The 26,623-nt window shown below is 46.9% G+C and overlaps 1 protein-coding gene across 4 annotated transcripts; it reads right to left on the bottom strand.

Annotated features, from left to right (window-relative positions):
* On the bottom strand, window positions 4,817-26,319 carry LOC110434908 (protein DEHYDRATION-INDUCED 19 homolog 4-like). Of its 4 annotated transcripts, none has more exons than XM_021459855.1 (5): window positions 26,108-26,307; window positions 21,025-21,164; window positions 7,211-7,288; window positions 6,829-7,118; window positions 4,817-5,252 (listed from the first exon to the last, which is right to left on the bottom strand). In XM_021459855.1, exons 1-5 carry the CDS (start codon window positions 26,205-26,207, stop codon window positions 5,123-5,125), a joined length of 738 nt encoding a protein of 245 aa, XP_021315530.1. In that variant the 5' UTR covers window positions 26,208-26,307; the 3' UTR covers window positions 4,817-5,122. The 4 variants fall into 4 exon arrangements, with proteins under 4 accessions (XP_021315530.1, XP_021315531.1, XP_021315528.1 ...); XM_021459856.1 differs by having other exon boundaries at window positions 4,817-5,234; window positions 26,108-26,305; XM_021459853.1 differs by lacking the exon at window positions 4,817-5,252 and adding an exon at window positions 5,446-6,008 and having other exon boundaries at window positions 26,108-26,314.

Raw genomic sequence — 26,623 nt, 5'->3', positions numbered from 1 at the left:
AAAAACGGACCAGTGGAAGTCAAGAACGGACCAGTGCAAAGAAATCTTCATAACTTTTTAATCACAAAAGCTATGAAGGCCCATGAGAACTTGTTGGAAAGCTTGTCGAGTCTATTTTCCAATGAGTCTAGTGGCGACCAGTTTGGATACTCCATATTGCCTGCAGACCAGAATTAGTACAGACAGCTCAGAAGGTCAACAGTCTGTCATGACAGAATGTTGGTACAACTTGCCGTACAAAACTGTACCAATCTACAACGTTTCGTGGTGCATGGCATACATTGTTGGAAAGCTCTTGGAGTCTAGTTTCACATCCAAGAAATGGTTCATCATTTGGACTTTGCAATAAAAAGTTATGGTCAGTTTATTGGAAAGTGCTCTGGAGGCCAACAGTCACGCGAAGCCAGTTCGGGAATCCATTCCGAGGGGACCTTTCACATTGCCTTCCCTCAGAAACTCTATTTTGTTTTCATACCTATATATCTAGGAGGGTTGTTTCTAGTATAAATATACCCTACCTCTAAGCTATCAGCAACCTTTGATCATTTGATAAACTACATGATATTGCAGCCGTGCTGCTGAGTGGCTTACTCAACCTTTGTTCTTCCTTGTTCTTCTTGGACTTGTGAAGTGAATCCTCTGGGTTCCCCTACTTCGTGCTCTACGGCTTCCGTTCGGCTGCGCCGTATTGTGTGGATTAGTTCCGGATTGTGGTTCTGCGGTCGTTCGGAGATCGAGTCGAAGTCTTCGCGGTTTCGGTGCCTCTCTCCCCGTCGCTTGGTCGCATCCAACCTTTGTCAGGTATAAAGCTAGTTATCCGCTGTTCGCAGCAAGTTATCCTTGTTCTTTTGATCTACTGTCGTGAAGATCGGGTCACCCTCGTATCGATTCATATCGGTAACCTATCAATAGCCGAAAATTGTGGGCAAAATGGTATCTATCTATGGTAACCTTTGGAGGGACAAGCAGCTACGCAATTACAGGAAGGCCAACAATCTCTGCTGAGGTGTGTGCTAAACGCAACAAAACACAACTGCATGCTATGGTAGTCAATGATTTGGATAGGGAGATCCCTAAAGAATTACTCAATGAAATGGCTATGGATGAGATGTTGACAGAGACTTTCGGTCAGTTATCTCTCAATGCGATAGCTGGTACTGAGGGTGCAAATTCCATTCAGTTGAAGGCCACGGTACAGAACAAGACCATATTGATTTTGGTGGACACAGGGAGTAGCCACAGCTTTGTTAGCTCTCAGTTTGTTCACATGGCACGTTTGCCAACTGCACCAGTGCCAAGGCAAAAGATAAGGCTAGCTGATGGCAGTTCCATGTCTACTACTGAACTGGTCCGGGATCTGCAATGGTACATTCGGGGTCACACCTTTACTAAGGGCATGATTGTGCTGGATCAACTTCCATATGACGCAATCCTGGGGTTTGATTGGCCTCAGCAGTTCAGCCCTATGCACTATGACTGGGCGCCAAAACATTGCAATTCTAGCATGGCAACCAAATGGTTACTCTAGAAGGACAGAAACCACCACCAGTTTCACTTAGTTCTATTTCGGCAAAGCAAATGTTCAAGTCTATTCAAGGTAATGATGTTTGGGCATATGTTTTGGTGGACAATCCAATAACTAAGTCTTCACCACAATTATCTCCTGATACATCTAAGGATATCCAGGACATGCTCATGCAATATGCTGATTTTTTCAGGATCCTAAACAGTTACCACCACATCGGGCTTATGACCATGCTATACCACTGTATCCTGATGCGGTCTCGGTCAATGCCAAACCCTATCATTATTCTCCCCAACATAAAACAGAGATAGAGAGTTAGGTGAAGCAATTGTTGGAAGCTGGTTTAATCACCCATAGCCACAGTCCCTTTGCTTCCCCAGTATTGTTGGTTAAAAAGAAAGATGGCCAATGGAGATTTTGTGTGGATTACAGCAAACTTAATGCCCTCACCATCAAGAATAGATTTCACATGCCCATTGTGGAGGAGATTTTGGATGAACTGGCTGGGTCAAAGTTCTTCACTAAGATGAGGATAAAACTGCTTTCAAAACCCATCAGGGTCATTACCAGTTTAGGGTTATGCCATTTGGCCTCACTAATGCCCCAGCAACATTTCAGTGTGTCATGAATCAGATCCTTCAACCTTATTTAAGGAAGTTTGTGTTGGTCTTTCTAGATGATATTCTGATCTATAGTAAAACCAAAGATGCACACCTTGAGCACATTCAGCAGGTGTTTGAAGTCCTACGAAGCAACCAGCTTTACCTCAAATCATCTAAGTGTACATTTGCTCAAACTTCGTTGGAATATATGGGACACATTATTTCTGATAAGGGAGTGTCTACTGATCCAACCAAGACTCAAGACATGTTGGCCTGGCCTACTCTTACTAACATGACTGAGTTGAGAGCATTCTTGGGCCTAACTGGTTACTATAGAAAGTTTGTGAAGAATTATGGAGTTATTGTCAAACCATTGACAAGTGTTCTCAAGCTCAAGCAATTTCAATGGGGTTCAGGACCACAACAAGCACTCGATTAGTTGAAACTAGCCATGACTAGCACACCAGTTCTCGCTTTACTAGATTTTCAGAAGCAATTTCAGGTGGAGACTGATGCCTGTGCTGAGGGTATTGGGGCAGTTCATATGCAGCAAGGGCAACCCATTGCTTTTCTCGGTAGAGCTCTGGGTGACAAGCACAAGCACTTATCAATATATGAGAAAGAGTTTTTGGCTCTCATTATGGCTGTAGAAAAGTGGCAACCTTATTTGCAAAGGCAGGAATTCCAAATTCTGACTGACCATAAATCATTGTCTTACTTGAATGAACAGAACCTCTACTCTGAAATGCAGCGTAAGGCGATGACCAGACTTATGGGCCTTCAATTCAAGATTGTGTACACACAGGGTAAGGAAAACATAGCTACAGAATTACTCTCTCAGTTGGCTCTCTGTAGCCCCAATGCTCACATGATGGCCCTGCAGGCAGTGTCCTTGGTGCAGCCAAGTGGGTTCAAGAAGTACTTAATTTGTATGCCACTGATCTGGAGGCTACAGAATTACTCTCTCAGTTGGCTCTTTGTAGCCCCAATGCTCAGGGTTATAGTTTGGATAAAGGTCTGATCATAAAAGGACAGCTTATCTAGATCAGCAATAACTCAGCCTTGAAAACCAAGCTCATTGTTGCCTTTCATTCTTTAGCAATTGGAGGCCATTCTCGCATCAATGCCACTTGCCATGGACTCAAAAAGTTATTTGTGTGGAAAGGTTTGAAGGCTAATGTGGACAATTATGTCAAACAATGTGCCATTTGCCAACACACACACACACATCCTGCTGGATTACTGCAACCCTTGCCTGTCCCAGCTAGTGTGTGGCAGGATCTCTCCATGGATTGTGTGGAAGGATTGCCTCGATCCAAAGGATATACAGTGATTTTGGTCATTGTGGATAGACTCACCCAATTTGCCCACTTCCTACCACTCAAACACCCTTATACTGCAACAACCATGGCCCAAGTTTTTCTGGACAACATTGTTAAGTTACATGGCATTCCATAGAGCATTGTGAGTGATCGAGACAAGATCTTTGTCAGCGCATTCTGGCAACATTTGTTCAAGCTCTACAAGGTCAAACTAAACTTATCCACGGCGTACCATCCTCAAATAGACGGTCAGACCGAACGTATTAACCAGTGTCTCGAGATATACTTAAGATGTTCGGTACAGGATGCCCCGAAGACCTGGAAGTCGTGGTTATCATTGGCACAATTGTGGTACAATTCATGCTACCACTCTTCTCTCGGTTGTTCTCCTTTCAAAGCCCTGGTTGGCTGCGAACCAAACTTGGGAGCCAATCCAGTTGACGACACACCCCGAGAGGTTACTTAGGTCATAAGTAACCGCGAAGCTCACCACCTTATGCTCAAACAGAGGCTAGAGCAAGCTCAGAACCGCATGAAACTCTAGGCTGATAAAAAGAGATCTGATCGTCAGTTTTCAGTGGGAGATCAGGTGTTACTGAAGCTGCAGCCCTATACTCAGTCATCGGTTGCCAGTCGCCCTTAACCCAAACTTGCATACATGTTCTTTGGGCCTTACAAGGTGCTAGAGCGAATTGGTGTTGTCACCTAAAAGTTGGAATTGCCCCCTTATAGTGAGATTCATCCTGTCTTCCACATCTCTAGCTCAAACCTTTCCTTCCAGATTACACTCCCATCTACTCGGACCTCCCTGCCGTAACTGATCTCTAAGCATCAAATGCGGTGCCTAAACTGACACTCCAACGTCGTCTGGTAAAGAAAGGTAATGCAGCTGTTCCATAGGTCTTCATCCAAGTGGTCAGGTTTGTCGCCTGCATCAGCTACTTGGGAAGATTACAACAATCTCTGGACTCGATATCCACTAGCGCGTGCTTGAGGACAAGCAGATTCTTGGGCCGGGGGAGTTGTCACAACCCAGGGGTGATGGCATATTACCGTAGAACATCAAGGAATGGAGATGGCGTCAACTATTGCTGTGTATGCACTTGTACTCCGCCTGTGCAAGCCAAGGGTGTGCCATATAGGGATCCCTGTTGCGTGTATGAACATTCAGACTATTTTTTCTATCAGTAAAGCAGCTAGAGACAGAGGGGTTGCTCTGCTCGTCGTCGTCCGCGATATTCACCGTGTTCGCTCATGTCTAGCGATCGCAAGCAGATCTTCGAGGCTTATCATGTGTCCTGCGTGGTGATCAGATTCTGCGTCGACATAAATATTATGCCAAGCATGTCTGGACCAGAGCCTCGAAATTAGAACAAGTTCCAAACTCGGAATCATGTTTAGTAATATATAAATTAAATTGGCATATTCTCCAATTGCAGACTGAAACCCAACAAAAAAAGCATCACGACTCTACTATAGAGGCTCTGATCAACAGCCCTACAAAAATGAATAGGATCTAGAAAATAAATGACAGAGCTGCTTCCACAGAATAAATAAGGTAAGACGCCCGGTGCTTCAGTTTTCCTGTCAAGGTTACCCAGCAGACCGGATGAACAACTTCATGATATCCAAAACAACTAGTGCGATTCCCGTGCATAGCTGTGTTTGATCTGCTAGTCTTCGAAAAGGGTAGTGACAAGGAGATGCTGCACAAAAGCTGATCTCACAACTGCTCTCCTCCTCCTACGCTCCCTCTCTTCATGACTAAGGCTCGAATCAACAGCACTGAAAAAAAGGCATTGCCTTAACATAAAATCATGCACTCAGAAGAGTTTAAAATACTGTCACAGTAATTGCATCTCATCTACATACAAACAAGAGACGACCCATCACCATGCTTACCTTGTTTAACATATATGACTACAACACTCAATAAAGTGGGGTTGCATAGGAGTTTTCATTTCAATTCGACTACCACTAACCATATAAAGTGGGGTTGCATAGGACTTTCGTGTGTGTATATGCATTAACTCAATTTCTCCATATCTGCTACAGTTCAGCAAGCTTACTTCATGTCTAGACGAGAACCAGAATTGCTGGATCTGGTACTATTTGTAATACTATTTCAAAAATAAAACTTCATCAATAAAAAACATAAGAACAATATATAATTAAACATTTTTCATAAATTTACACTCCAGGCATGTTTAGTCAAACTTAAGTTCCTATGTATACGCCAAAGGGTGCCAAGCCCAGTGGTTAGGCACGTTCCGGCGGCACCCCCAGGTCCCAGGTTCGAACCCCTGGTTGAGCGGATTTTGGGAAACTTGGGTAAAAAAATCTCCTCGTTGGCCCCGTGTCCAAAGCAACAGTAATGAGATCGGCCCAGGTCGGCCTGAGGACCATGTGAGGCCCAGGCAGGTAATCTCACGGGTAATGTCTCCCAGTGTATGGGCGGGGCCAGGGTTCGGGGGTTTTCTAGGCCTGTGTGAGAAGGTCCTTCTTCTTAGTTCAAAGCCCGGGGGGCGGCTTGCCCCTCGCAGGTCCAGTTTTAAGTTCCTATGTATACAAGGGGATTAAGCTTGTCAGAGAAGATCTACGAGTAAGCAAATCATTCAGTATAGAGTAAATTGCACCAAGGTACATGATAACATGAATTTGCACAGTAGGTGAAAAAAAGGTCATAGCTTGATGAGTGATCAAATAGGTCACCCATCTTAGTTTACACCAATATTTGGAGCAAAACCAACCGTGCTAGCACTTTTGGCTCCAAACTGGACTCGAGCATGGCAACGGGCTCATGTGAGCAGTGAATGTGCTGGATTTGACAAAATAGCTTCATAAAAGCTGTGTAGTTCATAATTAATAAGCATAATAAGTTTCCATAACATATATAGGCTAGGCCAAGCAAGAACTTAGTCTAATCAGGAACAAAAGTATGGACTTTGAGCTAAGTAGGTAGATATTAAGCAAAACTGGCCAACACTCTCAAGGTGTAACTGGTCAGCACAACACGCCAAAGAAGCGGTTGGCTGAGCAAGCCCGGGTTCGAGTCACGGCACCATCTTCTTAAGACGAAAACCAGGGGGACGTCTCTCCCCCTGGTCGAGTTCTTTTTTTTTATTAAGAAAAACTGAGATTAATGTGGATGATGCATGCATCTTTAAGCTAAGTGTACCTAAACAGGTTTTATGGCTTAGTAATAAACTTTAAGCAATACACATTTTCATTCAAAAGAGGCTAGAGATTTCACCTGACATCGAATAGAAACCAAAAGAGAGAGAGAGAGAGAGAGAGAGAGAGAGAGAGAGAGAGGGAGAGGAGAACAAGACTCAGCAAACAAATTGCAGTACGAGACAGGAGAACAAATGGATCATACCTTAACTTCCAAGTCTTTGAAGGTAGTGATCGTTTAAACCAATTATTTTCCACCACAGAAGGAGCTGAAGACTTTGACGTGTCCTCCACTTCTAATGAAGATAGATTTAAAACTAGCGAGGATAGCAGTGAATCAGTGACTGTACTTGATGCATTGGTACTGCTGCTTCGACTGCTATTTCCAAGAAGCACCTTTAAGTAGGTCTCTTGAAGCTGAAGATCTCTCCCTGCATAGGAGAGATTGTGGTTGCCATTACCAGTAACTCTACGTACTCTGTGATGTCTCTGCAAGTGCACATCATTAAGGAATATATGACACTTACAGTTCAGCAAACACTTTTACAAAACCTGTTTGTAAAGATACAATCATCTAAGAAGGATATTTTAAATAGGTAGCCATGCTGAAGGGTTATATGATCCAACAAGTTCTTCGAAATCCTAGCCAAGCAAACAGGGCAAGACTGTAGAGATATAAAAGTGAAGTTAGAAACAATAGAATTTATTATATATTTGATGCAATGTGCTGTGTTGCTCATATCATAATGCTAATAGCTAGTTTCTGTGCTTATGATGTATAGCCCAAAAAATAAAAAAGGTTTTTGTCCACAACTTCAGCTTATGCTTAGATTAAGCCACACAGGAGCTCTAACGTAGCTAGGTAAAGTTCAGTATGAAAAGGCAATGAGAAAAAATAAATTTCATTGCTTCCAGTTCCAATATAGTGTGCCCTATGAGTCCTTACCAACCAAAAAAAAGTTTATAATACCATTGTGGGAATGCTAGGTCAAGCAAATAAGCATTTTTTTCTTTAGTAGTGTGTTCTACATGTGCATTACTTGGACAAACAGTATGCATGCTAATTGTTAAGTATGACAGAACACTGCAAAATCAAGTGTTAGTACACTGAATGAATATTCACAGAAGCAACTCATGTCCATGTGCACATAGGCCCAAGATTTTACAGCACCTGAACCAGTTTTAGCTCCACCAAAAGTTCACAAGATCTTAATTATCACTCATACTAAGCTATGTTGTCCATACACATTTTTGCAATAGTTTCTGAAAATCTTGCAGCATCTTCCATTCTTTTATTTGAAAATTTCAGTATTACAGAGAAGAACAGAACACATTGATACGGCGTGGACGGCAGGGAGAGCGTAGAGGAGATCAGAGGAGCAGCTGTGCTTGAGAATTACTGAATTAGAATGCAAAGGATATCGAGGCAAGGGTAAACCCCAAACCACCTAGGGGAGGTTTATTTCCTTCTTCGATGATTATATAACAGGTGCACTTGCCTAACAAATAGCTATTAAATCTCCTAAAAAATAGCTATTGGAAAGGCTCATGAAGAAGTTGAAGGAAGCAATGGAGGCAAAGATGACCAGCAAGGACGTACAACAAAAGCCAGAGGCGCGGTCCAACATGAATTCAAGTCTGCCTCAGCCTACAGGACCAGTCTACCATAAAACTGGTCACACGGACACATCCATACTCCGTTTTTGACAATCCATATATGGATGCAAAGCTAATTTGATAAAGAAGCGAATGGAAGTGGTCTCACGTCAGAAGCCCTTCGAAATCAACGGGAATTGTCGAAACAAGTCAGAGTCCAGATTCTGTCCAGGTGCTGCGTCACCGTATTTGGTTCAATGGCCGTGTACCGTCTTAAAGCCCGTTAGGGGGACGCGTCCATGGTAGGCGACGACCTTAAGATCTTTATAATCATACGCCACCGCTGTCATTAGGTTTTGGATTTTGCTTAGATCATTCTGTCCATTAACGGTCGCCGTTCATCGGTTTGTGAGACCCTACTTTGAGAACTTATGAGTCATCTGCAGTAGTTCCAAATCATTAAGCTGTGTTCTTTCGAGTTCTTGCTTGTGTTCTTTGTTTCGCAGGCAGGGATTAGCCTTCGTGGTGAGGTCAACCGGTTGGTAACCAAAGGAGTTGTGGTGCTAAGATTGTAGGGTTTGAGTCTTTCGATCTGAAGCCGAATCGGTGTGTCGTGCTCCGCCTAAAACGATAGTTATCATATACGCGACAAAAGATTGGGAATCACGTCCCCATCAAGTGGTATTCAGAGCTAGGTATACCGTCAAGTTCACATTTACCCCATTGTTTTGAGTATTTCGCATTCGTCCCATAGTCCAGTGCCATACTCGTTTTTCTAGTCCTAGAACCTTCCGCGCCATAGCCTTTTGCATAATTCAGTTCCAGAGTCCGTCGTGTTAAGTTTGTCAAGGTCGAGGTCTTGTTGCTGGTTAAGTTGTGTTAGAGACTTAGAGTCCAGTTCGTGTGGTTTTCCCTATCGTTTCAATCAAACCCTAGCCGCTGTGACCAATTTTGCGCCCATTGCTCCTGTTTTGCCCTCTATTTCGGAGTCAGTTCTTAAACTGGTCTTAACTTTTGCATATAAACTCTGATTGAGACGTTCTTTATATCAAAATTGATCAGCAAAATATTTCGGAATCGTCCGTCCCCCACTTGTCGGGTTTGGAGAATTTTAATTTGCCCAAAAACTGGTCACAAGATTGTCTTTTTGAGGCGGGAAGCTTTTTGTCAATTGTTAGCACATCTTATGAATTTTTCACAAGCCATATCTTTTACGTAATTAAGCTCAAATTTTCTATGGTTGCTTCTTGTGTGCTCTCAAGTCAAGAAAAAAAAAGAAACAAAGTCAAAGTTTCCCAAAAAACAATGACAGCCCAAAAAAATTAGAAAAAAGAGGAACAATATCTATAGGAGCACATAGAGAATGCCTAGTTGAGCAGTGTTAGTGTGTGTTGTCTTGTGCTTTGTTCCTGTTGCTCTTGCTATCCATCATACTTGTTTCTCCATACTTGTTGTCACACACCTGGTACTTGGAGCACGTTAGGCCAGCAACGAGAACAAGTATTTGGGATTATAATTCATCATTACTATCTATTACTACCTTGTGTGCCACATATACATATTTTTCCTCTCTGTGTGCCTTCTAAGCTTCACATATTCTTCAGGTCAGTATAGAGAAAGACCTTATAATCGCGATGTCACTTTCTCACAGGTATCACAACCAAGCCGTCGGTTGCCATCCTTTGCTCGCATTGATAAGAACTTGGTAAGACGTGTGTTAAGGAGAGATTCCACCAATCCATAAATAGTTAATAGGGCTTTTGTTTATAACTAACCATGCCTGCCGACGAGCCTATTTTGAAAAGTAATTTGCAGGAGCTGAAGGATTTCATGCTACAAGTGACCACAATAACCAATGAAATTAGAAACGCCAACCATCATATTGAGGGTGTGGAAAAGCGAGTGTCCACACTAACAGGATGGGTTGAGATTGCCCCTCCCAAGACGAACGAGAACAAAGGATATGACGATGAGGATGACGATATCATTTATCATTTATGGTTCCGATGGTTTAGCTGATGAGAGACTGACCAACGAAAACCATATACAAAAGAGGCTCTAGAAGAATAAAACAGGTATCGGTGGATTTAAAAATCAGCAAAACCAAGGTAACGATGATCGTTATGCTAAAATTAAATTTACCATTCCACCTTTTCATGGGAGATATGATTTAGGGTTTAGGGTTCATATCCTCCACCGCCTCTAGGGATTAATCTCCTCCATCCATTCAAGTCAGTTTGATCCAAGAGCTACAGTTCATTCCACCGGCCTATATAAATAGAGCCCCTCCCCCTGGAGAACCAAGATCCAAGACATTTGATTCAAGTCATCAGAGGTAGAAACTCTAGTCTCCTTAGAGCTCCACCAAATCTAGAGCCTAGTTACATAGGATAGTAGTAGAGAGGAGGCACTTCCACCGGATTCCGGATCTGTCGGGAGCGTTGCATGGTAATACCTTGAATCTCTCTCGTGTTATATATATATATATATATATACACACACTTTTGTTTAGACTATAGTTATGACTTTGCTCTACTTGATTATATTCTCAATTATATTGTTCTTTGACTACTTTGGTTATATGCTTAGTATAGCTGGATTAGTATTATCTTTGTGTATATGTTCATATAGTGCTCGTCTAGATGATCACTGGATAGGTGGTGGGTGCTATGTAGACATGGTGTCTAGATGGTATTTACCAGCGAATGCACCCTATATGCCGGGCCATGTGGCAAATCGCAGGTGTGACAATAATCTTGTTGAGCTCTATGTAGTCCACTCCCCGTATGTAGGACTAGTAGACGCGGTTGCCTAGAGTTGTCTTATTACGATCCTAGACCTCCCTAGAGTAATGTTCCTTATGCATAGATATAATAGTGGTCTTAACAATGATTACTAAATGTAATTGCACTAATCATAATATTCCTAGAGTTATAGTTAGAATAACTTAGGAATCTATTCCTCTCGGCTCTACCTAATGAGACACTACGTGCTTAGATTGAATGATGCAATAATTATTATTTATGACTTGGATATTCATCATTTATCATACATTATTATGACTTGTGACACCCTTGTTATCGAGTACATGGTTAACTCTCCATCGTGTGTGCAAGTGATAGGTATTAGGTGTTAATCATATTTCTTAGCCATCCCTGCCCAGTGGTATTATAAATATAAATCGACAACTTGGTAAAATGCTACAATGGTATAATTAATCTGTGCGCTTGCGAATACATTTCTTTTTATCTTTGTATTACTCTAGTCACAGGAAATAATAGTTTATAAATCCTTAGAACATCTTTAGCTCTATTACTAGGGATGACAACCTGGTTGATAGCTAGAGGTGTAGGTAGTCAGTAGGTGACTAAGTTAAATCCAAGTGTTACATTAATAAATACCAATAACATTTCTCGACGTTGTTGCTAGGATGATTCTTAGTAGCGACACTAAGAAATGCCAACAACGGTCAAGACTGAAGCGGGTCTCGCGGCTGTGGTAGTCGCCACTATTGACGGTCATTAATGCTCATTTATATCCATCCACTATTGCTTGATATAACATGATATGAACCACAAAGCATAGTTGTAGCGTTTGAAACTATCAAGTTCCACGAGTTTTGGTGAATCTATGTTTTACAAGGGTTAAACTAGAAAAAGACTAGAATCACCAAATAAAAGTATTTCAAGTAGAGAATCTGAGTACGCCATTGCAGAGAGCTCGTCGAGACGATCAAGACAGACATATCATTTGCCATATTTGGAGCACCTGAGAGAAAGTCCTCGATAGATACAACTCGGAAGACTCTAGAAGACCATAGAACCATCATCATCACAAGACTAGGGACTAAACCAACAAGATTCCACAAGATTCCACAGCTCTGTGAAATAATCTTTTTCCAGGGATATATCCAGAAGCTGGGAAAGGAAAGAATCCATCCACGATACGACTCATTGCGCAAACGGATCGGAAAGTGGCACTAGAAGGATGTGGAAGACACCAGAAGGCACAAGAACAAAGTGGAGGCTCGGCGGCTACTAGTTGGGTCCCACCTGTCATCCTCCTTCGCGTGACGGTTTCCAACCGACCTCTACGACACATCTTGACCATTGTTTCAAGTCGGTTTGATCCGAAGGCTGTCGTTTATCCCATCGGGCTATATAAGCAGAGCAGACACCCCCCCCCCTCAGAGGCATCTCCTTCATTAGCTACATCCAGAGCAGAAATTAGGGTTTCATCAAGTAAAGAAGTAGAGGTCCTCTAGATGATCGTCTAGTTCTAGTTCATCTTCTAGTTCTAGTTCATCTAGTTGTAAACTAGAGAAGAGAGAGGAGAGGAGAAAGCTGAGAAGGAGCCGGACCTCTCAAATCTTCCTGAACATTGTAGTACTTTTGCAGCATCTGGTTCGTCTTGAGCAATCTCCGAGTTCTTCATCTTTTTTTTGTAAGTATTTATTTAATTTTAGTTCTTGCTTTAATATATTTACTGTATCTCCACTCGTATTGAGTGCTCAAGTTATTCTAGGTAATTAGAGTAGTAAGCACTAGTGTAGACATGACGTCTAGATTAAGGTTTACCTTAGTTTGTGCCCAATCCTCTGGATAGTTGTGGTAGCCCCAGAGGTGACAGCTATGTTAGGTCTTTGTATCCACCATGTTAGGGTTGGTGTTTCGTAGAGCTTTTTGGCAGCCTTTCAATTACCTCCTTCCTAATCTTTTCGAGAGTCAGAAAGGTACTGCTGCTCCGAAGTAAGTAAAATAGAGTAAGCCTTTGATTAGATTGAACCATTTAGAAAACCCTAAAATTCCTCTCTACCCTATAATTACTCTTCCCTTAGACGTTCCTAATTCTTCTAATACACTTCATGTTCCCCGTGGAAATCGATACTCTGGAATACTCCCGGGTGAAGGATACATCGGTATCCGTGCGCTTGTGGATTTTTCTGTGCGTTTAAAATACCCAACAGCCACCGCCATAACCATCACGTCAGGGCCCGTCGCGGCCCGTAGTAGTTGCGCGCGTATGAGTCATGCCCTGGGTATGGCGCACGTGGCTTACGACGCCCGCAATCGTTTGTGTAGTTGAAGTAGCAGTCGTGGTCGCGGAACATGCGCTCGCGAAACATGTGCCAAGTGCTGCCACGACCAAGATAGCCACCGGCATCATCCTCAGCGTCGACGTGGTCATCGCCGCCACCCCTGTGGCCAGAATTGCGCCACGTTTTGCCGTCGAGATCTCCACTGCTGTTATCCTTGGACTAGAACTTCTCCGTGCACGCGATGCACTTGTTGTGGGAGTCCATTCGTGTGTTGAGTGTCGCCAGCTGCCCAAGGATGCGGTCCAGCTTGGCGTCAATGGCCATAGGATTGGGGTTGTGTGCGAGTGGGGCGGCCATAGAAGGAGAGACGTCCTTGGTGGTCTCCGGTACCAAATTAATACGGTGGGGAGAGCATAAAGGAGATCTGAGGAGCAGCTTTGATTGAGAATTAGAATGCAAAGGATATCGGGGCAGTAGCGGTGGGGGATTGTTGTCAGCGGCTACAGCTGAAGCGCTCACAGCCACCATCGATGGTAAACCCAACCTGCCTAGGGGAGGTTTATTTCCTTCTTCGATGATTACAAATAAATCTAAGGTGCCCTTTATATAACAGGTGCACTTGCCTAACACATAGCTATTAAATCTCCTAAAATCCTCCCTAAAGCTACCTTTCCTAACAAACCTGGCCTTAGCCACGGTCAGGCCCAATGAAGGATTCCACAACACATGTACCCCAGTACCCTATTCACATAACCTAATTGTCCAGTGCAAAACTGCAATATAACAAACCTACTCCTATAAAGTGATTTCTTATGTCGACATGAAGCAAATGTGGGAATTGTTAAAACTTAGTGAATGTCATTGAAAAACATGAGATCCCCCACCCAGCCACCCTGTCTATCCCATTTTGAACAAATGTACCTTAAAACTGCAAGAAGGGTGAAACTCGCCCACATTGACACTATGAAGTGGCGCCTGCCATAGGCATGGTAGATATGTGAAGAGAGGTTAACTGCAATGCAGGAGCAGCAATTGAACAAACAACTATAACAGTGACATCACATCTGCATTTCCAACAGGTCAAATGGGACCGCGATTGATGATTGTGTCCATTTTGAACCATCAAATTAATTCTATGTGACCATGGTGTGAGCATGTGGGTGTGGGTGGCCATGGGGCTCTATATGGATGGGTGGGGGTATTATGGTTGACAACGTGTACAAGCGCCATCGTGGCTAGAGCCACGCACAAGGCGCATGCACAATTGCGGACGACGAGCACTGGGCACGATCACCGTGCGGACGCCTACGGTCAAGAATTAGTCCTAGAGTCAATCAAGAGATCCTAAATGTTATCATGAGTTATTAGAGGTTTTGAGATTTGCTTTACGTACGAACAATTAAGTTAATAGAAGTCAACCAGAGATTGAGTTCTCTCTCTCGCTCCTTGGCTCCCTAGCGCTCTCGCCGCTCATTGTCCCGACCACCCACCTCTCACGACTATTTCCTACGTACCACTAGCAATCGCAACAGAGGGTTATGCTCAAAAGTTTAGATGTCAAGGGGAAAACTAGCTTAGGGTTGAAACTAAAGCTTGTGGCACATACACATAGGTACCTATATAGATAAGTTCTAGGTCCTTGCTAGAGGCCATTCAGACACCTGTTTGTAATCACCATCTGTTGCCTACCAACAATGAACATCGTCCATGTAGTATAGTTACTAGAAGCTGATAGCAGTTGGTCATGTACTTAGTTTAGCAGGGCCTAAGTATTGCCCATTACAGTTTTCCTGTTTTTACTTTGGTTATTAGATGGCTGTAAAAGGCTTGCTTGGGGGTCAAGACGATAAGACCCTTGGCAGCCAAGTAATCAGGGCATCTACTTTAGAATATGCTTAGTCCTAGGGGTGGCTCAGCCTATAAGAGCTGGAGTTGGGACAAGGGTTTTCTGTAACCAAGACTTCCACTTTGCAAACTCAATCAAAAGGCCATAGCAGGCAAACTGCCCTCTGGCTGTTACCAAAATTGGCTTGTGTTCACCAACAATTGGCATCAGAGCGAGTTCTTGATCCGGGGAGAGATGGCCACCTTCGCAGAGAGAGCCGCCGCCGCCACAGTAGCCGTCGGGCAGCGTGCGCAGCGACTGGCAGCGGCAGAGGCCACAGTCGCGCAGGCGCAGCAAGCCGCGGAGGCTGAAGCAGCTGTAGCTTGGCAAGCCGCCACCACGGCCGTCGCTCTGCGTCGAGAGCTCTGGGATGAGCAGCCACTGGAGGAGGAGGAGCAGCGCGAGGAGCCGCGCGATCGCCGTCGCCCGCTTCCTCAGAGGAGCCCGAAGCGGATGTGTAGGCAGTCACGGTCATCGGATACGGATCGCCGTTGCCGACGTGGCGGCAGGGGCCGCTCGCCGGTGATCCAGACCGTGTACAAGGACTCCGGTGGCTCCACCACATGGCCGATGTTGTCGAAGACCAACTACCACGAGTGAGCGTCGATCATGAAGCTGAAGCTTCAAGCTCGCCAGCTTTGGGACGTGATCAAGTACGGTGATCTTCCCCACCATGAAGACCGCCGCACCGTCGAAGCGTTCATCGCCGCCGTCCCTCAGGAGATGCAGATGCCGCTATGGGAGAAGGCGACGGTGAAGGAAGCGTGGGACTCCCTCGCTACTGCACGAATCAGAGGGAAACGAGCTCGGCGCATTGCTCTGCAACGTCTGCGCCATGAGTGGGAGTTGCTGTCTTTCCGCCCAGGTGAGCAGGCTGAGGATTTTACTTTGCGCCTGGTTGCCTTGAAGAAGCAGCTCGCCCTCCATGGTGATACGGACGTCAACGAGGAGCGCGCGTTGGAGAAGCTCCTGCGCGCTGCGCCGGCCAAGTACGCGCAGCTCTGCATCGCCATCGAGACCCTTCTCGACTTCCAAGATCTCACCATCGAGGAGGTGTCGGGTCGATTGAAGGCGGTCGGTCCCTGGGGAGCCCCTCGTCATCGCCGGCAAGCTAATGCTCTTGGAGGAGCAGTGGCATGCCCGACAGAAGGAGAAGAAGAACGTCCAGGACTCTGCTTTAGCCAGCGGCAAGGAGCCGCAGCGCCGTCCCCGTGGCGGCAAGAAGCAGAGGGCCAAGAACGAGCGCCACGAAGACGAGCAGCACACGTCACCGAGGCGGATTCAGACAATGGCGCACTCTTCTTCGCCCACGGTGTCGTACAATTAGAGGAGAAGACGCCTAAAGTCCTCTACACCAAGGCTGTCGCGTTCCTGGACTTCACCGAGCCACGCGCACGCGTTTTCCTCGGTGACGCCGGCGACGAGGACAAGCTAGACGGATGGTACCTTGACAGCGGCGCCACCCACCACATGTCCGGGCGTCGTGAAATCTTCTCCGGGCTCGACACGACGGTCCATGGCACGGTGAAGTTCGGCGATGCATCATGCGTGGAGATCTAGGGCGTGGGCTCAGTCGTGTTCCAGGCAAAGAACGGCGAGCACCGCATCCTCCACGGCATCTACTTCATCCCGACGCTTCGCAACTCCATCATGTCCCTAGGGCAGCTTGATGAAGCGGGTTCGAAGGTGGAGATCGAGCACAGCACCTTGCGTATCTGGGATCAGCGCAAGTGTCTCCTCGCCAAGGTAAAGCGCGACCGCAACCGCCTTTACATTCTTCACCTCGACGCCGTGTAGCCAGTCTGTCTCGCCGCGCGCAAGGACGACGATGCCTGGCGCTGACACGAGAGGTTTGGACACCTGCACTTCGACGCTCTACACTGGCTCGGCAAGGAGGCGATAGCCTGAGGCACTCCGGTGATTGAGCACGCGGCGCAGGTCTGCGACACCTGCATCACCACCAAGATACGCCGCCGGCCGTTTCCGTAGAAGGCCGCGTACAGCGCCGAGCAGCCGTTGGAGCTCGTCCACGGCGACTTGTGCGGGCCAATCACGCCGGCGACTCCAGAAGGCCGGTGCTACTTCCTCCTCATGGTTGATGCCACGCGCTTCATGTTCGTGGTGCTGCTCGCGACCAAGGACAAGGCGGCGCAGGCGGTGAAGAAGATCAAGGCTCAGGCTGAGGAGACTGGCCACGAACTCAAGGTGCTGTGGACCGACAATGGTGGAGAGTTCACCTGCTCCGAGCTCACCGAGCACTTCGCCATGGAGATAGTCAAGCGTCACTTCTCCGCGCCGCACTCGCCACAGAAGAATGGCGTTGTGGAACGGCGGAATCAAACTGTGGTGGCCACGGCGCAGGCTCTGCTCAAGCAGCGCGGCATGCCGGCTCGTTTTTGTGGGGAGGCAGTGGTGACCGCAGCTCATCTGCTGAACCGCTCGCCCAAGTCATTGCAGGGCATGACACCCTACGAGGCCTGGCATGGGCGCGCGCCGTCCGTGGTGCGTCTTTGGCTGCGTCGCCTATACACACGCGACTTGGGGCAGCTGCACAATCTCGACGTCCGCGGCGTCCCCGGCATCTTCATCGGCTACGCTGAGGGCGCCAAGGCCTACCGGGTGTACGATCCGGCGTCTGGGCGCGTCAGACCTCCCGCGATGTCATCTTCGACAAAGGGCGCGGGTGGAATTGGGCAACGCCGGTGGCCAGACCTTCTGCAACGGCATCGAGCGACTTCAACATCAAGTGGCCCGCCGAAGCAGAGGAGGCACCTACGTCCGCTTTATCAACACCATCTTCACCGAGTCCACCCCGTGTGTTGTCTTCTGCTCCAGGGGAGCACGATAGAGGCGACGCGGACAAGCCGAAGACTCCTACCGCTGGCTTGAGACCGGCGACCCGGTGGAGTTCGCCTCGCCACTGGAGGGGGATGAGGACCAGGTTGATGTCTGGCATGATGACGAGCCCCTGCACTACCGCACGGTGGCCAACATCATCGGCAACGCTCCTACACCACCACCGCCACCGCGTCTCTTTGCTGAGGTCCATCTGACTCATGCGAGAGAACCAGCAAGCTACAACCAGACGAAGGATGACCCTGCCTGGCGCGCGGCCATGGAGCAGGAGCTCAAGTCCGTGGAGCAGAACCGCACCTGGGAGCTGGTGACGCTCCCAGCTGGCCACCGGCCCATCACCCTCAAATGGGTGTTCAAGCTCAGGAAGGATGAGCGGGGCGCGGTAATCAAGCACAAGGCGCGCCTGGTGGTCCGCGGGTTCGTCCAGCAAGAGGGGATCGACTACGATGACTCCTTTGCGCCAGTGGCGCGCATGGAGTCGGTCAGGGTCCTCGCGCTGGCAGCTCAGGAAGGGTGGCCTGTCCACCACATGGACATGAAGTCTGCCTTCCTCAATGGCGATCTGAAGGAGGAAGTCTACGTGCGGCAGCCGCCGGGATTCGCCGTCGCCGGGGAAGAAGACAAGGTGTACCGCCTGCGCAAGGCGCTCTACGGCCTGCGCCAGGCGCCTCGGGCCTAGAACGAGAAGCTGGATGCAACACTCAAGGAGATGGGCTTCTAGCAGAGTTTTCACGAGGCTGTCATGTACCGGTGGAACAGCGGGCGGGCAATCCTGCTCGTCAGCGTCTACGTCAACGACCTGATCATCACCAGCACCGACGAGAAGGAAGTGGCGGCATTCAAGGCCCAGATGATGAAGGCATTCGAGATGAGCGACCTCGGGCTGCTGAGCTTCTACCTCGGTGTCGAAGTCCGCCAATTAGCTTCAGGGATCAATCTCCTGCAAACACACTACGCCGACAGGATCCTGGAGCTCGGAGGCATGGAGGGCTGCAATCCTGCAGCAACTCCCATGGAAGAAAGACTGAAGCTCAGCCGCTTCAGCACGGCCGAAGCGGTCGATCCTACCCACTACCGGCGGTTGATTGGCAGTCTGCACTTTCTGGTTCACACAAGACCAGACATTCTTTCGCCGTCGGCTTCGTCAGCAGGTGGAGAAGCCCACCATGGAGCACCTCGCAGCTGTGAAGCGCATCCTGAGATACCTCGCCGGGACGCTGGACTACGGGTTGCACTTCACCAGAGCCCATGGCAGCGCCCGCTTCGTCGGCTACTACGACAGTGACCTTGGTGGTGACATTGATACAAGCAAAAGCACCACTGGAGTCCTCTTCTTCCTTGGTCAGTGTCTGGTGTCCTGGCAGTCCATTAAGAAGAAAGTAGTGGCACTCTCCAGCTGTGAAGCAGAGTATGTGACTGCTACCACTGCTGCTACACAAGTCATGTTGCTGTCAAGATTGCTGGCTGAGCTACTTGGAAGACTTGTAGACATTGTTGAGCTGAAGGTTGACAGCAAGTCTGCACTGGCCTTAGCAAAGAATCCTGTCCTCCATGAGCGCAGCAAGCATATCAGAATTAAGTACCATTTCAAGTTGTTTGGAGGATGGCAGCATCAAGGCAGAGCACATTTCAACAGGTGATCAGCTGGCTGACATTCTCACCAAGGCACTGGACAAGACCAAGTTTGAAGAGCTCAGGGGAAGGATCGGTCTGGAGGCAATCTCAGCAAAGGGGAACAAGACCAAGGGCGAGAATTGATAGCAGTTGGTCATGTACCTAGTTTAGCAGGGCCTAAGTATGGCCCATTACAGTTTTCCTGTTTTTACTTTGGTTATTAGATGGCTGTAAAAGGCTTGCTTGGGGGTCAAGAAGATAAGACCCTTGGCAGCCAAGTAATCAGGGCATCTACTTTAGAATATGCTTAGTCCTAGGGGTGGCTCTCAGCCTATAAGAGCTGGAGTTGGGACAAGGGTTTTCTGTAACCAAGACTTCCACTTTGCAAATTCAATCAAAAGGCCATAGCAGGCAAACTGCCTTCTGGCTGTTACCAGAATTGTCTTGTGTTCACCAACAGAAGCAACAGAAAGATCTGACTTTTTCTTCTAATTGTACTGCCTAATACTATTGTAGACCTTGAACTAGAACATAGTGACTATGTTTCGAAGCTTGACATCATGCCAAGTAACCTTCAACTTATGCTGCAGGGGCAGTCCTTCCCTGCCAAGTAATCTAGATGAGCGCATGAGGAATTTTACATGCACCTCTAGTCAATCAAGTTTGTGGATAGACTGTTGCAATCATAGGCATAGAACATAGGTAGTTTTGGGCTGCCAGAGGGCAGCTTGGCAAGGATGCCGCTTGGATTGTATTGAAATTGCAATAATGACTTAGCTTACAAAAAGAAGACCAATGCTTATATATAGCAAGTGGTGGTGTACCTACCCAAGGCATATTCTAACTGCATAAAGCAGATGCTATGATTCTACTTGGTTCTCGAGGCACCATGATCAACTTGGTTGCCAAGGAACCTAATCTACCTTACAGTGAATAGTAAAAGTAATAGGTAACTAGATACATGGGTTTAGCACTAGGCTAACACCCATAGACAAGGTTATATCGGTTGAATAAGATTGCAAGTCATGTAAAATATTGCCAGAACCATGATTATTCCATCCCTATTAGTTTCATCATCAAAGACTGAGATGTATTATTTGAATAAAAAAACAATCATTCTGATCTGAACACTTGCTAATATATATCTTGTATAAAAAATATTTAAAAAGAATTAGCTACAACGACAAATAAAATGTAATGTCTAACAAAAATTTGTGGAAAAGTATAATATGGATATTCAGTATAAAGAACTGGTAGCTAAATAGGACTGCATTTTCAGCTACAAAGGACTGAGGACCAATTATAGTACTTAGTTCTTACATCTCAAACAGAATGCCACTAGTATGGATTTGGCTTGCTTTCAATCTGCTATTTCCTGCAAGTATTGCACAATTAGAAGGATCTGAACTCACCACAATTTTAGACTCAAAAGGGTGCTCATCCTCCAAATGGGCGCACAGAGAAGTAACATCATGATCTTCATAACAGTAAGGGCATGGGAAGTCTGAGCGCACATCATCCTCAGGTTCGATATCATCATACCCGAATCGATCTGCAAGTGTGTTTATTTGCGACACAAACGAAGTGTTTTTATTTTGAAACAGATTCATTTCAATCTGCATGCAATAAGGCAAATGAATTGAACAGCAAGTAGCATAAGAAAAATAAATAACATATAACAACACTGATAGCACCTGAATATCTCAAAGAAATGGGCACATCTATAATACCAAAAGGAAAGCCATATCGCAAAGCAAAATCTGCAGCATCATTTCAGAAACAAAATTCTAGACCAATAGTGTTGTACAAGTGTCTTATGTCTTAAGTGTCAAGTGCGTCAGGACCTAGGGTAGCTGGCCCTCGGCTACGCAGTTCATAGCCTTGGTCCGTTGTCGCCGGCAAGGTTTTGCCCCTCTGCCGTCAGGTTTTGCCCCTTTGCCCCTCACGGTCCACCATGCTTCGGGCGACGGCGGTAACACGAGTCTCGCCCGCCTCGTAAGACCTGATGGTGGGAGGGTCACGGCCATACACCACTAAAGGGTGTGTCATGTAGCCAAATCTGGTAGGCAATGTTGTAGACATACTCCGCCCAAGGAAGCATCGGAGTCACTGACGCGGCCGATCGTCGATGAAACACCGGAGGTACATCACGATGACGCGGTTGGCCGCTTTCGTCTGGCCATCAGCCTGTGGGTGGAAGGCGGTCATCATGTGAAGCTTGGTGCCCATGAGTCGCATGAGCTCGCGCCAGAACGTAGAAGGCATCGGAGCTCGCACCATGAGTCTGACACCATGGACTGAGGTACGCCGTGGAGACACACGATGTCCGCGAAGAAGGCTTGCGCCACGGACTCTGCGGAATACGGGTGAGCCAACGAGATGAAGTGACAATACTTGCTGAAGCAGTCCACCACCGTAAGGATCACTGATCCCCCCCCCCCCACACACACACACGGGGAAGGGCCTCCACAAAGTCGAGTCCAATGTCAGCCCAAACCATTGTGGGCACCGGCAGAGGCAGTAGCAGTCCGGACGAGTGTAGGTGCTCGAACTTATACCACTGGCACGTGTCACACGCGCGGACGAAGTCCTGGACCACATGGCGCATGTCAGGGAAGTGGAAATCACAGCGAAGTCGGTGCAGAGTGCACTGCACCCCATCATGGTCGTCCTCATTGACGGCAATCACGATCTCCTGGAGGAGCGACAATGACGACGGAATGCCTGGAGTCCAACGTTACCATGCCGACACACAAGGCCCATGGCGCCGCTCGAGAGCCAGAGAGAATTTCATCTCGTGTAGAGATGAGAGCTGGATCCATGGACTGGGCGTGGCAGAGGCGGTCAATGAAGTTGAATTGCGGCGCAGAGATAGCCAATACAGCCTCCTCCTCCGTGTCGCGGCGTGACAGGGCCTAGGGTAGCTGGCCCTCGGCTACACAGTTTATAGCCTTGGTCCGTCGTCGCTGGCAAGGTTTTGCCCCTCTGCCGTCGGCTTACTTGAGAGAGGGAGATAGATGAGATTTATAATATCTTTCTTGATTCAATCCATGTCTGGTACAGCATATCTACTATACCTAAATAGGAGGAACCCACTACAGAAATTCTCTGCAATTTCGAGAAGCCACGTCATCTGAGGGTCCCACAACTACAAGCCTATACATAGGAGCTGAACAGTCCCTTCCCTGCATGTTCACAGCTCAGGCAGCGGCGGCTCTTCATTTCTGACTTGCCAGCCATGTCACTAGGTATTCTTTAAACCGCAATGCAACAGTGCACTAGAAGAAAATAAATGCATTTGGGCATCGAACATGCATGGCCATTCCACTAATGCAGTGCACATAAAAACGAATAGGCATGGTCATTAGCTGCCACATTTATTCCTCCGCCACCAGCCCACCACAAATGCAAAAACCGAGCCGTCGCTACCTGTCTTCTCAAGTTTAAATGTGTAAATATGTGCTACTATCATGGTCTAGCATGCCAGCGCATCCGTCACGAGAACCACTTCTTCCTCTTCTAGCAGCCCCTGGCGCTCACGAGAGGAGGAGGCGCGTGCGGAGGCAGCGGCCACAGCGCCCGCGTAGGTGGACGAAGCGCTCAAGGCCGGTCGCTCTCGCGTAGACCCCTCGTGGTCGGCAGCGCTCGCGGCCTATGGCGCCAGCAGAGTCCATTCACTGCCGGCGGCGCTTGCGGGATGCGACGTTCGTGCCCTGCTCCTCTGCGCTAGCCTCACTCTTCTCCAAGGTCCACTGTCATCCCCTGAGTCCTGACTCACTTTTGATGGATGGATTTGTTCAATCCAATTCTCTCTCATATATCTACGAAGCTCTCCAACTCTTGGATGCACAAAAGCACGGCCAAATCCATGGCTGACCGAGCATATTACAACGGATTCATGGTAGACACAAACACACAGGATCCATGGGTGAACTAGACTACGATGTGCATGCCATAGTTGAGGCAGTGAAGATAGATATATCCATCTTTTTCTTATAAAAAAAGTACTATCTGTAAATCCGTGTTTTGTAAATGTAACTGATGGATATAAGTCAAGGACAGCATCTTCTTTTTCTCCTGCTTACTAGAATCCAAACAATTTATTCTATTTTTAGTTTAGCATTTTCTTTTTCTCTTGCTTCCTGAAATCCAGTATTTTTGCAGTTTCAATATCAAATAGCAGCGTCTACTTTCAGTTGTGTGTTTGGTATCTACTCCCTCTGTTCGTGAAAACTTGAACTTCTAGAATTGTCGTAAGTCAATCTTTTAAAACTTTGACCGAATTTCTAGAAAAAAAAACACTAAGATTTATAGTACCAAATTAATACCATTAGATTTGTCATAGAATATATTTTCATAAGATACTTATTTTATATCATATATATTGATGACTCGCACGGATTCTAGGAGTTAAAGTTTTAAGGAACAGAGAAAGTATTACAAATGGAAGTATTATTAATTAGTTTCGTACTCATAGTTCCTTTCGTACATCTAAAGTAACTCCATGTTCATATATTCATCATATGGCTCTTCATAACCTTGCTTAAAGAATTGTTTACTATTTTGCAATTTTATTTTTATAACTTCCATATTTTCTTCGGGCCATTGTATATGTACTGTGAAATGCATTATATTTCGAGAGAATTCCCTACAGGCCATTATAAAAGATACAAGTTCCTTATATGACACCAGAAAAGTTTATCTTCCCTGTCGACCACTGGTTCACAAATTTTGTTCTCTACAAGCCATTGCCGTCATCCCCGTTAGTGCACCGTAGGGCTTGGGTGTTAGTTTTTCTGGATTAATGTCCAATCTGCCCCTACTTCCCCAACTTTCGCACCCTGCTCGGCTCTTCCAGCAGCCTGTGCCACGGTGAGGAAGACAGTGGCACGCGCCCCGCGCTGAGCGCTTCACCCGCTCAGCTTCCTCCTCGTGCTCGTGGTCGTGGCCCTCGGTGTCCCGCGTGTGCGCCATCACTAGCTCAAGGCGCGGCGGCGGCCTATGGTGCTGGTGTTGCTACGCAGGTTGCCAACAAATAACTGGAGGGCCGCGCGTCGGCCACGTCGTGCCTGCTGTGCCACCTGTGCGAGAGCTAGCTCCACGAGGTACTTGCGGCACCCATCCGATGTGGCGCACGAGAGGGTCGAGCAGACGCACGGCGACGCGGCCACCCTGCTGGGCATCGCCAGTACTGTCGCAGATACGTTGTCCCACTCCCACGCATCGACGTGCCCCATGGCCCACGACGTCCATCGTGCGCACCGGCTGCTGTCCCCGCCGGAGGACAATGCGCGCACGAAGTCAGCATCGAGCAGCTCCCACTCCGTGTCCTCGGCCTACGCGATGGTGAGGCGGGACAATAACAGGGGATGGCAGATGAGCAACACGACGTATCCCCTCGCCGCAGTTGTCGGCAAAGCAGAACCGCAGGTAGAAGCTAGCTCTCTGTGCAGCCGTCCACGCATACACCAAAATGGTGCTCAGGAGCAACTCTCGCTGGCATACAAGGAACCTCTGAGCTTTTTGCAAGACACGTCAGCGGAGGGCAGAATGGACATTTCGTCCTCCAGTTAAGGCATGTTAGAGGCAAAGTTCACAGTAGTGGCTTGCAGGGGACGAATTTTGTGAGCCGATGGTTGACAAGGTAAACTTTTTTAGTGCCGTACAAGGAAGTCGCATCTTTTATAATGGCCTACAGGGAATTCTCTCAAATGTTCAAATAGATATACAACACTATTAATTTCCGCAGCAACGCGCGGGGTATTATCTAGTATATACATGGCCTAAGGCCTAAACCGACTGGAGGACATGCTCCTAAGAAATAGGTAACTAATAAAATAGGTAATTAATAAAATAAGTAACTAATCCTACTTTCCTCCTAGCCACCGGTTGCTGGCTCGACCTGGGCGCACTCAGCCGCGCGCCGCACGTCATGGGCATGCCGACACCTGGTGTATGCCGGCCCCACATGACATTAAGTGTCATGGATTGGTTACCACAGAATACTCTATAGAAACATTTGTCGATTTCCAAACATGTGATTGATCTCTGGATTATCTAACATGAGAAAAACTGCACATTTCAGATTTATCTAGTATTGAAAGGATTATAACATTTGATAGTTGCATAATCTATTAACATTTCAACATAATTTGTTCATACGCTGTAGAAGTCCCGTTATGTCTAAAATGTTCCTCTCTTTTATTTGGTCCTACACCGGCAATTAAATGGAGAAAGTAAGATGCATTCCTGCTGCAAAATCGAACCTACTTTAGGTGCTCACCTGACACCTAGTGAATCCAACAAAAATCGCGGAAAATACTAGAAATTAGCGGCGAGCTCCGAATCGCGTCAAACGGGGAATCGAGATCCAAGAAAGAAGCTTCGCCACGACGCAACCCAATCCCCGACAAATTTCGCCCCGCTGGAACAATCACCAGCTGAAGAAAGGTCGCATTTCTCTGCACCGGATGAAGAAACGAGAAGGAAAGGTACCGTGGTGGGATGCCGGGGCGGCGTGCTGGCGCTGCGCGCGCTGCAGCGCAAACTGCCGCTTGGCAGCCATGAGACGCGAGATCCAGAGGTCGGAATCCATGGTGGCTGCAGGCTTCCCCTCCTGGCCTCTCCCCTCTTCCCCCTCCGCACGGTAGAGGTAGACGGGCAGACGGCAGGCACCACCAACCGAAAAGCGGATTAAAAAAAATTCCTGTTTGATGGTGATTTATCCTGTTTTTATTTAGGGAGGTGTTTTTTCTCCATCTCCATGTCTATATAGATTTTTATTTTCAGCGAAGTTTCCTGTAAATAAATAGTGTTTTCCGCTCTCTCATATTCCTATAGATCCATAGATCATATTCCTATAGATCCGTAGAGCATATCTGAGTCGTTCATCCCACGAGTCTCGTAGGCAAAGGCTAAAAAAAATATTATACCAAATAAAATACTTTACTTATAATTTTGTCCCTTTATCTCTACTATAATTGAAATCTTCTTCAAGTCACCTCCCTCCTT

The sequence above is a fragment of the Sorghum bicolor genome, chromosome 4, assembly GCF_000003195.3.
Source record: "Sorghum bicolor cultivar BTx623 chromosome 4, Sorghum_bicolor_NCBIv3, whole genome shotgun sequence".
Classification (NCBI taxonomy): domain Eukaryota; kingdom Viridiplantae; phylum Streptophyta; class Magnoliopsida; order Poales; family Poaceae; genus Sorghum; species Sorghum bicolor.
The sequence above is the reverse complement of the archived record's forward strand: the minus strand, read 5'-3'. Positions and strand labels throughout refer to the sequence as shown.